The sequence below is a fragment of the Fusarium phalaenopsidis genome (genome assembly GCF_050370095.1).
Source record: "Fusarium phalaenopsidis strain FUZ10S chromosome Unknown contig_32278, whole genome shotgun sequence".
NCBI lineage: Eukaryota > Fungi > Ascomycota > Sordariomycetes > Hypocreales > Nectriaceae > Fusarium > Fusarium phalaenopsidis.
Window position 1 is genome coordinate 2,807,639 of NW_028145417.1, and position 15,221 is coordinate 2,822,859.

General features: G+C 54.0%; 5 protein-coding genes across 5 annotated transcripts; 2 read left to right on the top strand and 3 right to left on the bottom strand.

The window, feature by feature from the left end:
- Positions 1-246: 246 nt before the first annotated feature.
- Positions 247-1,509, bottom strand: LRP88_01501 (alcohol acetyltransferase; the record flags this gene model as incomplete). The annotated part of the gene is made up of 1 exon (XM_083238183.1): positions 247-1,509. The coding sequence occupies one exon, from the start codon at positions 1,507-1,509 to the stop codon at positions 247-249; it is 1,263 nt and encodes a 420-aa protein (XP_083106688.1).
- A 1,144-nt stretch (positions 1,510-2,653) lies between these two features.
- On the top strand, positions 2,654-6,136 carry LRP88_01502 (uncharacterized protein; the record flags this gene model as incomplete). The annotated part of the gene is made up of 1 exon (XM_083238184.1): positions 2,654-6,136. The coding sequence occupies one exon, from the start codon at positions 2,654-2,656 to the stop codon at positions 6,134-6,136; it is 3,483 nt and encodes a 1,160-aa protein (XP_083106689.1).
- Positions 6,137-6,374: 238 nt separating this feature from the next.
- On the bottom strand, positions 6,375-7,156 carry LRP88_01503 (nucleolar protein,Nop52-domain-containing protein; the record flags this gene model as incomplete). The annotated part of the gene is made up of 2 exons (XM_083238185.1): positions 6,375-7,048; positions 7,105-7,156. 2 exons carry the CDS (start codon positions 7,154-7,156, stop codon positions 6,375-6,377), a joined length of 726 nt encoding a protein of 241 aa, XP_083106690.1.
- A 1,691-nt stretch (positions 7,157-8,847) lies between these two features.
- Positions 8,848-9,386, top strand: LRP88_01504 (ubiquitin-conjugating enzyme/RWD-like protein; the record flags this gene model as incomplete). Its single annotated transcript, XM_083238186.1, has 2 exons — positions 8,848-8,874; positions 8,928-9,386. The coding sequence occupies 2 exons, from the start codon at positions 8,848-8,850 to the stop codon at positions 9,384-9,386; spliced, it is 486 nt and encodes a 161-aa protein (XP_083106691.1).
- A 986-nt stretch (positions 9,387-10,372) lies between these two features.
- Positions 10,373-13,351, bottom strand: LRP88_01505 (uncharacterized protein; the record flags this gene model as incomplete). Its single annotated transcript, XM_083238187.1, has 1 exon — positions 10,373-13,351. The coding sequence occupies one exon, from the start codon at positions 13,349-13,351 to the stop codon at positions 10,373-10,375; it is 2,979 nt and encodes a 992-aa protein (XP_083106692.1).
- Between the last annotated feature and the right edge of the window lie 1,870 nt (positions 13,352-15,221).

A 15,221-nucleotide genomic window follows, 5' to 3' on the forward strand; every position in this document is an offset into this window, starting at 1 on the left:
GACTCGTAGACCTTTGGAAACGTACGAGAAGAGAAGCAGACCATATTTGCAAATACAGCTTTTAATGCACATCATTCTGTTCAGATGCCTCTTTGGCCATGGTTCTTGCAGATGCGTCAACTGTGTGCCTATATCTATCTGGGCCTCCATCTTCAAGCGGTGATACGCGAAATAGCTAGTCTATCCTCTATTTTTCTTTTATATCATGACCCATAGCTCTTGTAATTCTCTTATCATAGCAAAGACTTAGTCCTTAGCAAACTTGCCCGTCTCGTGCAATCTCGCCGCAAGCCCCTCGAGATCCTCGGCCAAACCGGCCATAATGACTTCTTCCACAACATCCTCATTCCACGAAATTCCTAGCGTCAAGGCACCTCCAGGAACACTGGCCACGCTGATGCTCATCGGCCCGCCAGCAACCATGATGCCATTAGTGAAGAGTACACGCGAGATGCTCCTCTTGCCCTCCTCAGGGGTAGGAATGCTCAAACATCCAATGTTGCTGAGCTCCCACGAGTCGTCCCGCTCCTTTCCGTCTTTCTTGCGCCAGTGAGATGCCCAGTCGGAGATGTAGGGGAGTAGGCTGGTGTCGTCGTCGGCGGGGAGCGTGGCGGCTCTATCCTTGATTTGGGTCTTGAGTTCACGGGCGTGGTGCCAGATGAGAGCGTCTAGATCTGCCTTGGGGCTGCGAAGGGCTGAGACATCCGATGAAGCGAATTGGTGTGCCATGGTTGTGATGAGCACGCGGTAGGTGTCTTTGAGGGCGGGGTTTGCGGTGGATGACATGTATGGCCGCATGTTGATGGGTGTGGAAGATGCGAATGCCGGAGCATCGGGGATGCGGGTTGCAAGAGAGGCAAGGATGAGAGCGTGTAGTAGGCCTGTGATAGATGTGCCATGAGATCGGGCTCCGGCAAGGAGACTCGCCACTACTGGAGCTGAGATGTCGACCGCATGGACACGGGCCTTGTGTGGGTGGGCAAAGTCGATGGGTTTGCCAGCCCAGATAGCAGATTTGGCAGACTTGAGAAACGAAGGGCCGAGTTCGTTCCATAGTGTAGCGGCCCAGAAGGACATGCTATTCGTGTAGGCGAGGATGACGTCTTGAGGCTCTGGCAAGGAGGGGGTTTCGGGGAATGAGAGGAGTGTTTCAGCCTTGGAGGATGACTCAGTGGAAAGAGCATTGAGTTCGACTAGGAGATGCTCATGGAACTGCTTAGAGCTAGTACCATCCATCAGAGAGTGGTGGAATGAGAAAATGACATCTTCAAAAGAAGGGTTCGAGCCTGGTCTGAGAACGATGATGCGCCAGGGAGGACGAGATTCAACATTGCTCCATAGCTGATCATGACACCAGGCCTGAACGTATTCAAGAGTCTTTTCATAGTCCTCTTGATCAGGGATTTCCCGAAACTCGACATTCTCATTGAGGTTAATCTCGCGGATGTGGGTGAAGTGAGCATTGTTGGTGTCTTCATCCGCAATGCCCACTCTGAGCATGGGATGCATAGTAATAATGTTTGAAAGAGCCGCCAAGATGGCTGTGTTTGAAGGTGAGGAATTTTGGGGTAGGGTGTATCTTCCGGTGACTGCCACACAGCGGTATAGGCCTAGGGGGTGGCGAGAAGATGAGTAAATCTCACTAAGAAGATGTTAGCAGTTATCATTGACCAGGAGGTTACACATACATAGGACCTAGAGGCCTGATAGCGTTGGGGAGAGAGTCGACAGTCATTGTGAATCAATTGGAGTTGGATTGACAGAATTCGATGTGACTCAATGGCTCCTTGCTGTTAAGTGAAGTTGATCTCGTTGTCTATGAGCACTAGTGTTGGTGTCTAGGTGCCTGGACCAGCCAGTTGAATTCACATATACGTTCAATAAGAACAAGGTGAAGACAATTCTCGAATTGTTTTAAAAGCAAAGAAGAAAGTTTAAAGTAATGAGAAAATTTGGCTTAAATACTTGGCTATCCACTGCTTTCCTTTGGTGGCATAGTCGTTCTGCAAGTCTTGGATGTATGTGAGTCAGTGAGTGACTGGGTATAAGCGGTGGCGCCTCTATAGGAGCAGCACCATGGGGGATGATAACAGAGACTTGACAAAATAATCAGGACCATGATTTTTACTTGTCAAATCAATGACTCCTTGAAAATGTACTTACAGCATGTCAATCTAAGTGATCAATTGCTGCAGCCAAACTGTGGCGGCCGAGTCGGCGGCCGGATGATTGGTTCTGCCGATGCCACCGTAACCGGTGAGGAAGGCACCATGGAAGGAAGCGGCCAGGTAGCTAAAGTTGACAGGCAGTTAAGTCGCGGGCGCCAAGACGGCCCCATCAGACCCGGCCGCTTCTGCCAGCCTCCAACCTTCCATTCAACGCGTCCAGTTGAATCCACGACCCAGACAAAAACACCTGGTCACACTTTTGCGACTCTGTTTATTGTTGTTTATTTTTCCCTCCTTGCTGCATTGAGAACTTCCTGATACCCCAATCTGTCCACGACATTACCTGTACGACCTTTTATTTACTTGGCAGCATCTTTTTTTCGACTTGGCGCAACACTGCTGTCGCGATGCTATGAAACGCGCTCTCGACCATGTACTATCGATCACACTCTAGCCACCAATAATACCGCTTGGAATACTCGCCCATGGATCGCGACAGGAGCTCGTTTGGAGACCGGTCATTCGGGAGACCGAGCCAGCTTGTGGTGAAGGAGTCTGGGAGGAAGCCTCTCTTTGGGGCACCTGCTTCGGACAGGAACAAAGAGAATGATGCGAATCGCGCGCGGACAAACATCCCGACACTGCGCTCGAGCGTTTCCGTCAACGGCCTATCACGATCGACGAGCGCCGAGGCCGAGAGGAGAGGGAGCTTCGGCTCCCCTCGCGAGACAAGGATGCTGAAGCCTGGGTTTAGCGGTTCTGCTCGGAAGCGCCTGTCCATGAACGAAGCTTTTACCCTGGCTGCTCAAGAGAAGGACGATGATACCGAGGACCATGTTATGGATGCGTCGCCCAGCCCTGCCCCGCGGGTCTGGCGCGAGCGACGGGAAGGGGACGAGAACCGGATGAGGAAGCTATTGGGACAAGACCACCTGGATACGAAAGCGCCGAGTCGACCTTTTTCGCGACAATCGCTAGCCTCGTCGACAATACCTGACAAAAAGCCGTCGCCCGAAAAGAGCGAATCGCCGCGACGGAGGTCTTTATATGCAACGTCTAGGATAGGGCTTGGGCCTAGGTCGCCGGCCCCAGAGACTGCAACTACAACGAGCGATGTTGTCAAGGAGGATCGGCCGGCGAGTTCGCTTAGTGGGTTGCGCCCACCTTCCAACTGGCTAAGACATATGCCTTCGAAAGACGATCTTACGAATCAGGGTCGAATTCCGGCACTGGTCCCTGGGATTGAGGATCCATTACCTTCAATTGAGGGTGGGGGGGAGTCACAGCCAGCTCCAGAACCTTCGCCTGCAAAGAGTTTTGCATGGGAGGTTGATGATGATTTTACGGCTGGAGATTTACAAGTTTCCGACAGTCCGAGAATTCGGATGGGTGCCCGGCCGTTTGCAAACCGGATCCATTTCGATGAGGGTAGTGAAGTTGACATCAACTCACGGACGAGAGTGGCACCGCCTGGATCGCGCAACACGAAGCTGGATGAGATTCGCACGAGGGAGGTCAAGACAGGAAGCGATATTCCCCTTGAACCGCCCCGGCCACAGAATACCAAGCTGGATGAGATTAGAGACCGTGAGGAAAAGGTCGAACACCAAATACCCATACCGGATCGCCACGCGGCGAGACCGAAAAATACCAAACTGGACGACATACGACAGCGTGAGATCAACGGGATTCCCAGGAGGTCTTTTGCTTCCATCAGGCTAGGGGAGATCCGGGAGCAAAATTCCATGATACGTTCGCTGTCACCAGAAGAAAATCGACCACAGACGAGCGGTGGGATAGTACCAGAGAAGAAACCATCGCCTGAGCCTGAGAAGAGGGAGCTGCCTCGACCAAAGTCTGCATTTGAGATTGCGGGCGAGCAAATACCTGACACGCCTGTGACGATCTACAAGTCACGACGAGCCAGCATAGAAACACACGAGAAGGACGGGAATGAATCAAACGACGTTAAAGATGTTGTACGACCCAGCTTGTCACACAGACGCACGGATTCACGAGACCTGCTGCGACAGCTGGCCAGGGCTACAAGCTTAAGTCCTGCTCCGGAGGCGGAGCCTCGACGGCTGGCCGACAGTGACAAGCCGGTATCTCAACCGTTAGACTCGAAGCCTGACCCCAAACCTGACACTGCATCGGCGATTCCGTTACCCTCCACTAACAATGGACTGCGGCATCGTTTCCATCGACCAAATCGCGATCCCGATAGCAAACCCACGGTTGGATTTGCTGGTCTAGCCCGAAATCGATCTACGGATTCTGTCAAGAGCAAGAAATCCATGAATTCGGAGGCGGACCCTACGGACCGGATCACGGCTGAGGCCAACCTGTTTGCGCCGGCAGACAACCAGTCGGAGAAGGGCTCTATGAGGGCTCCTTCGCCGGTGCCAGAGTCGGACGATGAGAAGGATGTCGAGGCGACACCCCGGGCTCCCAAGCCAGACCCTCTGACGATGCCAACACCAAGGGTCACGGGCGCATACGTGGAAACACCAGCGACGGTCAAGGTGGAAAAGATCGAGATCAAGGAAGAGAAAGAAAAGGAGGAGAAGGAGAAGGAGAAGGAGAAGGAGAAGGAGAAGAAGAAGGCACAGGAGGAGAAGCCACTGAAACGAGAAGAACGACCACTGCGACCAAGATCGACATCGCTCCGAAATAAGAGAACGGAGCTTGTGGCGACGAGTGGTAGTGACAGGGACACTGCATCAGATCCCGGGACAGACGAGAAACCCCGAACCAGAACCTCGTCGACGGGCGTGAGAAGACGGCGCCCTCGTTCACTGTCACGGCGCAGAGCACCACTAAAAAACTCGGCAAGGCTACCATCAGTCAAAGACGACCTCAAAGAGCTTCAGCGCGTGCATCACATTGATGACTCCACTTTGGATGACCTCGAGGAGGTTCTTTTAGGCCGCAAAGCCCCGTCACAAGACCTTGAAGCTCTCCTCGACAACCTACCCCAGAATCCCTCCCTTGATGACGATTTCGACTTTGACTTGGAGCTTGACACAAAACTCAACACGAGGACCAACCAGATCGACCCGCAGAACGACAACTCTGACCTTGTCCGACTCACGCGCATGAACAATACTCTCAAGAGCAGCCTCTACGGAATCCACACGGCGGCAAGGGGAATAGAGCGCCTCTCTGATCAGGTCAACATCAAGAACCGGGCAGACGAGAAGAAGGCCAACGAGGAGAAGAAGATCGAGGACAAGCCGGTCGAAGTCAAGGTCTCTGACGACGAGACGATCAAGCTAGAACCTTTGAAGACTGAGAAACTCAAGAAACCCGAGAAGGCTGAGAAGCCCGCGAAAGCTGTTGAAAGCATGGGTCTCCTCCCCGACAAACACAGCGCCCCCGCTGTCTACACTACGCATCCCAGCACCGGCACCGTCTCCTACATCCACCTACCCATCCCACGCCTCTACCATCGCAAGCCCTTCCGTCTATCTTGGCTCGGGCTCTTGGTCCTTGTGCTTTCGCTTTGGTACGCTGCCGAGTCGGCCATGTGTGCCATGTTCTGTCGCCCAACTCGCTGTGGCAGCACACCTTGCGTGTGGTCTATCAACGACCCGACTTTTGGCACCGCGATCCCTGTCAAGCTGGATCAGTGGACTACTGGCGGTCGTGGTCGCGTGATGGCCGAGCACTTGGGCGAAGAGCTGCAGGACTGGATCGCCGACGCGATGGACGTGCTCTACGACCGAGACATCACCAAGGTTGACATCAGCGGGTTCTCGTTTGAGCAGAAGCGCCAACACCGTCGACGCCTACGCAAGAAGGGCCTCGTTCAGCGTCGCGTGCACTCGCCTGAACAGCAGGCAAAGTTTGACGCCTGGCACCAGGCGAGGGTTCAAAGAGAGCGACAAGAGGAAGCCAGGGAGATGGGGTATGACATTGGAGGCGACGAGGATGAGACGATTGGAGGTGATGAAAGAGTTTGGTAGTTGTCGCTGGCACGGTTGCTGATATAATGTGTCCTGTCATGGAAGCAAAGGGCAGTCTACGCTGCTTATGAAATGGATATCCCCAAGCGAGAGCGTTTGAACTTGGCACTCTTTGTGTAGTTATTTGCTCTGATTGATCATGGTGACATCTCTTCCAGTTGGTATCAACCTCTAAGCCCATGTAAAAAGCCAATACATTTTCCATCCCAACGCCATACGCCCATTATCTGTTTCCCGTCTAATCATCGAAACCACCCCATTCCTCATCATCCTCTTCCATCGCATCACGATCGCTGCCAGCCTCGGCCCATGGGAGCCTCTCATCCTCGTAGCTATCAGCCGCTCGCTCCCTCACGGGCTTGACAGGGCATCGCTTCAGAGCCTGCACCAGTTCCCCAACAGCCTTGACGAAACCCGCCGCGGCCTCGTCCTTGAGGGCTTCTTCGCGCTCCAGCTCGTCGACCCAGATGTCGAGCGCGTGCAGTCTAATTCCCACTGGTGACTTTCTCAAGTCTCCTTCAACGTCAAAGGGGTACTCGGCCAAAACACCGACAATGGCCTCGACGTCGCCATCCTTCCATCCCCTCTCCCTCGCGAGTCTAACATGCGCAGCAAAAACCCTTCTCACGAGCAACAAAAACTTTTCCAGTCTCAAGACGTCGATGTCGGTCCACCCGGCGCCAACCACGACCCAGAACCCTCGCAGCCAGGGGATAGCGCAAGCAGGCTTTAGCGTGAAGAGGAGGTTGGCGAGGTCGGCTGCGAGACGCTGCTGAGGCACGGGACGGTCCGTCATCCAGAGCGCGTAGAAGAGTCCCTTCCAGAGCTTTTGGGCGTCTGTGTCGGAGAGGTTCGTGCGGGAGGAGAGGAATGTTGAGAGGGATTCGAGGGATGCGGTACGAAGTTTGCGATCTGAAGAAAGAGTTAGTTTACGAATTGAAGGGGGGAATGGTGGTGGGTGGACGGACCGCTTGAGGCGAGGTTGCGGATAAAGGGCATTTGGGATTCGTGAGCGGCCATTGTAGAGGCTAGAGCTTCGGTGGCTCTTTTAAAACGCTAGATTATGTATGTTTACGCGACGATTTTCGTGTAGAGATCGTGTGGTGTTGATCGAGAGGTGGTGGTGATGGTTTGCGATTGGTGTTGAAGGTGTTGAAGAGCTCGACAACTTTTTTTTGTAAAGGTCAAGGTGGGATGCAGGGGACCATGTGGGGGAGAGAGCCTTGACCGAACTCACCGAGGGTGGGGCCGGGACGGTGGGTGTAAGTTGAATGTCTTGGTTGAGGAACAGCACTATTTGATACAGACAGTAATTAAAAACGTTCGAGATTGAAGGATCATGTTCATTTTGAGATTATGCTAGAATTATATGGACAATAATTCTGGGTGCACCTTGAGAAGGGTGGCTCAAGTCTCCAAGGGCAAGGGGAATTGGATCAATAGCTGGGTTGAGCTCATTATGAACCAAACATCTACAACAATGCTTAGAAGACGCAGGCTGTTCCCCGGATTCGAGAGCTTTCCAATATCTGGATTGTATCAGAATACAAAAGGCGTCAAACAGCCCTCCTATCGCTTCACCTCTGCGACGTAGCCGTCATGGGGCCCTTCAACTCGACAGAGTTGGTCTTGCACACTCGAGCCACGACAGAATCGTGAAGCCAGCTCTCAGGCCACCGACATGTCGCCCAAAGCCGCTCTCACTGTCGTATGAAAATGAAGGCGCTGGCTGAGAAGTCTGAGGCTTTACCAGGGCGCTTGGATGTGCCAGAGGTCGCCGGAGTTGGAGTTGTCAAAGTCACCTTCGCGGAGGAGGAGGGTGGCTATTGTAGCTAATAACTACGACGGCGAATGCAATGATCAAGTGAGGATAATTGTAGTAGAGAGGAAGCACAATGTTACAAGGGCTGCCAGAGCTGCTAGTCATGGATGCTTGGTAAAACGAAAAGGCTTGGTCAGTAGGTCAAATTGATGAGTCAGACTGGAGGGTTGCCGTCTTAAAGTGGAAGGCCATGGGAGCAGCTGGATGCTTACAAGGGTGTTAGTCAATGGCTTGTCGATAGTCTGCGAAGCGGAGCATGTTCAGCTTGCTCGGCAGAAAGGGAGCTTTTAACAAACAAAGGGATGATCAGGCTTTCTTTTTTCTATTTAGATGGTTGTATACATATGCCAAACAACTACCTAATGCATCATGGTGGTTGGGTTACCAGCTGTTGGACAAGATGCATCACATCCTTGTTCTTGACCTAAATAGGCAGCTTGACAGCAACTATCCCAACCAACAATGCCGAGTGATTCATATACCATCAGCAATATATTTATTAGCAAACACCAATATTCATTCAATGAACCTTTAGTCACTCCCAGGCACCACTCGTTTCAGCGCCCTCCTTCCAGGTCACAGCCGGCCCCACTGTTACTCACCTTGTGCCTAACACACCTACCCCACCATCGTCATAACTTCCCTTTCTTCTCCAACTCTTCTTCTTCTCTCTCTCTTCTCAGCTGAATACACACACCTTCTCGACGAATACGAAGCCAGCGCAGCGTAAGATACTGTCTTGACGATTTAAACACTACGAGACAAATACAGCCGTTAAAGGAAAGAGAGCGTTGCTTAGCCTTTCTTGAGCTTCTTGATTTCTTTGCCCCGCCATCGGACGAGTCAACCCCAAAATCAACACCACACTCCAGAACCACCAACCGTCACAATGTCTTCCACCAAGCGCATCACAAAGGTACCTTCCCCCTCTGAGTTTCTCCTATGCTGTTTCCGCTAACCATGTCCCAGGAATTCGCCGAAATTTCCCAAGAACCCCCCGAGGGCTTCACCGTCTCCCTCCCCCCCAACGAGTCCATCCACACCTGGCACGTCACCCTCCAGCCCCCTCCCTCGACGCCCTACCACCCAGGCCGCTTCGGCATCGTCCTCTCCCTGCCCACCGACTACCCCTTCAAGCCCCCCGTCGTCAAGTTCGCCACGCGCATCTACCACCCCAACGTGACAAACGACTCTCTCGGCAACATCTGCCTCGGCCTCCTCAAGCCCGACGCCTGGAAGCCCAGCACAAAGATCCGCGCCGTCCTCGAGGCCCTCGCCAATCTTCTCGAGGAGCCTCAGCTTGATAGCCCGCTTGAGGAGCGCATTGCTCAGCAGTACCAGTCTGAGCGGGAGGCTTTTGACAAGACTGCCAAGCAGCAGGTTGAGAGGTATGCCATGGGGGAGCCCGTGTTTCCACCTGTTGTGTGAGGTGTGAATCATAACAATCATGGGGGATCAAAAAAGGGAGAGGATGGAACTTGGCATGGCATTTGGATAGCTCAATGTGTTGGGCTTTGGCCTGGCATTGGGCATCATGGCTTACGAGACATGCCTGACAACTTGCGAAACAACGACGAAAATGAAGACAGCACAATCATGAATGGACGGATGATTTCATCAAGGACGCCTTTTCAGCTGGCTGTCTCGGCTTGTATTTATTTACTTGCACTCATGCACAACAAACAAACAATAGCACAAGACAAGAAAGATATACATAATTAGAGACACGCATGCACGCACTTGATCGTTCACCGTGAAATATCTTCATTCCATTGGGGTATCAAAAAAGGGCCCCAAATTCTACTCCTCCCTAATAACCTCTATCCAGTCATATATGGCCCCCTATCTATATCAATCAAAACAAACACCGCTTCGACGGGACTCTGCCACTCGCTCCCGTCCCCCTTCCTGCGGGAGCTCTCCCTCACCTGCTGAGGTGCTCTGGTGTGGTATAGTGCTTTTTTGGTCTTCTCGCAATGCAGCCGTAAGCCATCGTCATTAAGTATAAAACAAGGTTCCTTTTTTGGGGCCTTCCATTCCATCCCGTCCATTCCAAACCGCCCAACGCTGGTCCCTCCCCTCTTTTGTGAGACATAGTAAATACCCGAACAGGGTATTGCGGGTAATAACAGAACATGATGTGAATGAGAACAAGGTAGAATAGAAGCAAACATCAAGTGTGAAATGCAGACACTGTGCCGGCTAGGTCGAATCAAGAACGAAGCAAACAATGAATGCCATCCGTCCAACGCCATCCCATGATTAGATTCGGCGGCTCCGCCACCGTGTCTGGTGTGGGATGCAGGATGCCGAGGCAAAAAGGTTGATAAAGTCGTAGGAGAGATGAAGGAGTGTGAATGTGTGAGTAAGTGTAGAAGTCTGAGGATTGAAGGGAGGGAACCCGAGTTGAAACATCATGCACCTGTCGGTGACCTCTTCTTCCCGAAAATGTTCCTCTTGCCGCCCTCTGTGTCTGATTGCGCCACGTTCCACGTGTTGAGGTTCTTCCCCTGTCGTACTCGGTCCAGCTGTGCCTTGGCTCGGCGTTCCTGGCGCTTCTCGTCGATCTGGGCCTGGCTGAGATGCCCGAAGCCATTCCGCCGCTTGAAACAAGCCTCCATGAGCGCATTGGCGTCAATCAGTCGCCTTGGCATCGATTGCACCACCCCAAACATTTCCATGGGGTCAGCCACAGACTTGATCTCGTTCTCGCCCAGCTTGAAGATAGCCAAGGCGATGCGGAATAGGGTCTTGGAACCTTCGTAGAAGAAGACATCCCACACTCGGAGCGTGGTCTCGATCGGTAGAGTTCCGATGAAGCAGCTCATGAACCATGCCGTCATGCAGAGCGTAATTGGCGGGAGTCGGTCTGTTGGCGTTGACATGCGTAGCAGCTCCTTTCGACGTGCCCGAGTAAGCCGCATTGACTTGCCAGTCGACGGCCGCGAGTTGGGGTCCGCCTCGAGCTCACCGCCAATCTTGTCCCAGATGGCGGGCATCGAGTTACGCATCTCAGTCATGAGCACGCCGAGATCGATCTTAGAGCCCTCCAAGCTCATCTCGTGCGTCCCTGGAAGGTAGACGACTGTGATGACGTTGAGAAGCCAGAAACACTGCTCCTCCGTCTCAACAAAGAGGAGCAAGAGGCCAGCCAAAAAGTTTAAGCTCTGGCAGTAGCCGATTCGAGGGTTGTACACGGCAAAGGCGTGAAGCACCCGACGCAGCGACGTAATGATGGGTGGCTCTCCCTCAGTGTTGAGTGGACCCGGGCTTGAGCTGCGGGTGGAATCCGACATAGTCGTCCGGCTCTCCCTGGTGCTGCTTGACGCCGTCGTCTCTGGTCCACCGGGAGGCTTGAACTTAATGTTGTCCGGGAATGTGCGGTGTAGATCCCGCTCAATAGCTTCAGCGTCAACGTCCTTGGCCCTCTTAAAGGTCAGCTTGTCGTAGAGACCCGAGTGCTGAGAGAGGATCGCAGGTCCACCGGCATAGTAGAACCAGGCCGCACCGCGCCATTCCGGGGGAATGCCCTTGCGCACGAACCGCTTGGTCTTTGCGTTGGGAGCTGGAAACCGGTTGGGATGATCTGTCATAAGAGCATTGTCCTTGAGGTACGCGGCCCACTTCTTGCGACGGCGGGCCAGGTACTCGGTATAACCAGCATTCCAGTTGTCGTATTGCTCCCGGGTGACGTATTGGTTCGCCTTCTTGAAGCCGTAGCGATCACGGGAGTCGGGGTCTTCGGGCTCAACGGGTGCGGTAGGTGCGGTAGGTGCGGCGGCCACAGTGATGACAGGGGGTTCGGGCGAGGGTTCGGGGTCTTTGGTAGATTCAGGGGTGTCGGGACGTTCGGCTGGCTTGTGTGCCGGGATAGGTGGAGAGATGGGAGGAGAGATGGGTGTCGAAATGGATGGAGAGCGTGTAACAGAAGGCTCAGTAGCAGAGGGAGGTTGTTGAGAGTTGACTGAGGGTTCTGAGTCGATCGACTTGGCCGAGTCGCGCTTTTCAGCGATTCCCCGACTGTAGTGTTCTTTTTCTGCGATATGGGGTACGGATGATGTAAAGGCAGGAGAGGTAAAGATCATCTTGGACATTCGGATCTCGACATCCAATGTCGAGACGGACTCTGGAATCGGCCGCTTGGGGAAGTCCTCGTCATCAGTAGCATCCAAGACGCTCCGACGCGGCTCCCAGTCCGACGTCAAGGTAGCTGGGCGGGCGTTCATGGTGACGTTGTAGTCCGAGTAATTGTCGTTGTTGTCGTCTTCGTCGTCGTCGTCAAAGCCTTGCTCGTACATGCCCATAACATCCTCAAGGCTCGGCTCGTCGAGATCAGGGTCGAGCTCGTTGTCGGCGTCACCCTCTGGCTCAGCGTCCCCTTCCGGGCTGGGATAGAGCGAGGTGACGGAGCTGTCCTTTGTAAGAACGCTGCTTCGTTCTGTGACAGCGGTGCCAGGAGCAGTTGATTCTGTGAATTGGGAGCGGAAGCTCGAGCGAAGCTCTTCACCACTCATCCAAGGGGCGACGACAGGGCTCGGGGAAGCCGAGCCACTGTTGGTGTAGCTCAAGGGCGGCCGTGCGGCGGATGATGTCGCACCATTGGTGGTCCTAGCACGGGGCGCTCGCGGCTCATATAAGTCGTTACCGGGAGGAGAGAGGACCGAGTGGTAGGTCGACGATGATTGACAAGACGAAACAGAAGGGCCGCGGGGGCGTGTCGGAGGCCAGAGAGGATGTTGAGGAGAGGTGACGAGCTCCAAGTACTGGTCGGCGGCATTGTAGCTGGGGGCATTTGAGGCGCTTGGGGCGCTGGGGGCGGCCCGGGTCTTAGCCGCGTCTGTGATTGGCTGACGAATGCTCTGTTTCCGCGGCCGCGAGAAGTTCTCCACGGCCGTTGGAGGGCTGTCGTAGGCGCGCAGATCAGCCAGTGACGATGCAGATTTCAGAGGGAATGTCGGGGAGGCGTTTCGGGATTCAATAGGCGTGCTTGCGGCTGTGTCGTATGCAAAAGGTGAGGGAGAATGTGGCGGGGGTTCGAATGGCGATGCCGGGGTCGATGCTGAGGGCTGCAGGATAAATTTAGCAGGGTTGGACAACGAATCCCATCGTGGTGACATTGGCAAAGGCGGCAGTTGTGAGAGTGACTCGTCTGACGGAGCTCGTGCATGGCGGTAGGCAGCACCAAACGGCACGATATGCACGCGAGGTGATGCAAGAGGTGATCCGAGGGGCGAAGCCAACGGCGAAGCAAAAGGTGATGCATCGCCGGTCGAAGCACCCGGCACGGGGCTGTTGTCACTATCCCGTAACCGGTCCCCGTAGAGTGAAAACTTCCGACGTGTTGCACCTGGCGAGCCCGGCCCATCGGGGACAGAAATGGCGAGGGGTGTCATGATGTCGGGGGCTTAGCCGGCGAAGGAACGGAATGCTGCTGCTGGGCGCCAGAGGATCACCAGAACTTTGGTCGCCCAGCGGGCAGAGACAGGGATGCTCGTCAAGAGGCGTGACGGTTCGTATCGTTTGCGAAGGTGTCGTCGTCGTGGGTCGTCGTTTCGAAGATATTGACGGTGGTATGGTTGAAGATGGGCTGGTTAGTGGTTACCGCCTCATGCAGTGCGCGCTGACCGGTGCAGCGCCGAGGATGAGCGAAAGTAGTGAGGTCTGATTTGGAAAATAGCAACAACAGCTCTTGGCCATCGCCACTGAATCATAACCTGGGAGAAGAAGAGATGGTGTTGGTTTCCGAGGCCGAATCGAGGCGGCCTACGAGGCAGATCTTGACCGTCGGTCCAGGTCCGGAGTCGCAAGTGACGCACGCACGAGCAGTCTACTTTTTTTTCGGATTCGAAATCGGATAGCGCAAAGGACAGACAAGGCCACAGGCAGCGAGAACGGCTGTCGAGGAAATCGGACGGCTAGGTGTTAAAAACGAAGCGAAAACCTTTCGCCCTTGGAAAGGATCGATTTTGCCCGTGTTGGTTACAGTTCCCCAGGGAAATGACAGGGCTCAGTCGAGGCCCAACGGTGCGGCGGTCGTCAAAGAATGGACGCCGAGTCTCGTCTCAAACAGACAAGACAACCCAGCCGGCAGCCCAAGAAGTGAGCAAGAGAATAAATGAATGACCTCAAACCGGTGCCCCAGAGTGAGAGCGAAAAATCGCACGTACGCAATCACGCGCCCTGCACAGGACTCGACGGGGAAGCCGGATAGGTAGGCAGAGCGGGTAGGTTGATTTCACGACCAGGATGGGATGGGGTCCAGGTCATAAGCACCAGGGTCGACTACCAGGGAGCTCGGGGCGATGTTGTAATAAGCACAACACACGAGGCTCTCACGCGCAAAGGGAGTGTGTTTCTTGAATCCGAGGGTCGCCAAAGGAGTCGAGTCGAGAGAAGGAAGCAAAGCCCAGGCTCGTGCTTGCAATGGATCGAATTGGAGTTGACGGGGTTTTGTCGGCGCAGACGACAAGGAAGAAGAGAGCCTGGATAGGGATTCTTGAGAGGGGATCCAGGGAATGGAAATGAGACAAACAAGAGAGACCCAGGAGTCAAAAAAGTGGCAGGTGGCGGGGGAGAAAAGACAAGGCCAGACCAAACCGAAGGAAAAAGCACGTCAAAAAAGAAGTCGTCCAGGGGAAAGAGGGAGACAAAAAAGAGAGGCCTGCCAGTTTGCAGTAGTGGCTGTCAACGCAACGTCCAAGCGGCGAGCTTTCCGTTTGGCTGAGCTGTCTGTCGTCTCCCGTCTTTTTCGGATATGTTCTCGAGCGAGCAGGTCAGTCGATCAGAGACCACCAAAGAGAGCAAGCAGACGAGCTTGCGCGCCGCTATTGGCCGAATGGGCTCAAGTCGTGCCCGGGGAAGCCAGTTAGAATCAGTCGGTTCGTTTGCTCGCTGGGCCCTTCCTTCAGCTAACCTAGGAGTGCTGTGCCCTTTTTCGGACGGACGCTAGGCTGCTGGAGCGAGGGGGGCAATTATTGAGTCAGTCGACCCCAGCCGGTGACAAGGGTATAGGATCTGGCCAAAGGGCTTGGTGGGAAAAAATAAGAGGCAAAAGAGCAGAGACTAGGGTAAATGGGAGAAGCAAAGAGAAAAGGGCGCTCCGAGGAGGTGGTTCCAACCAGATGGAACGGTTGGTTGGCCTCTTGGTGTTTGATGCACCACTGCAGCTCAGCGAGACAGGGGGCGATCTGATCTCGCCATGTATGTATTCGTATGGGGATGCTCGTGAATCCGAGGCTTGTAGTTTTGGATTGGATATGGACA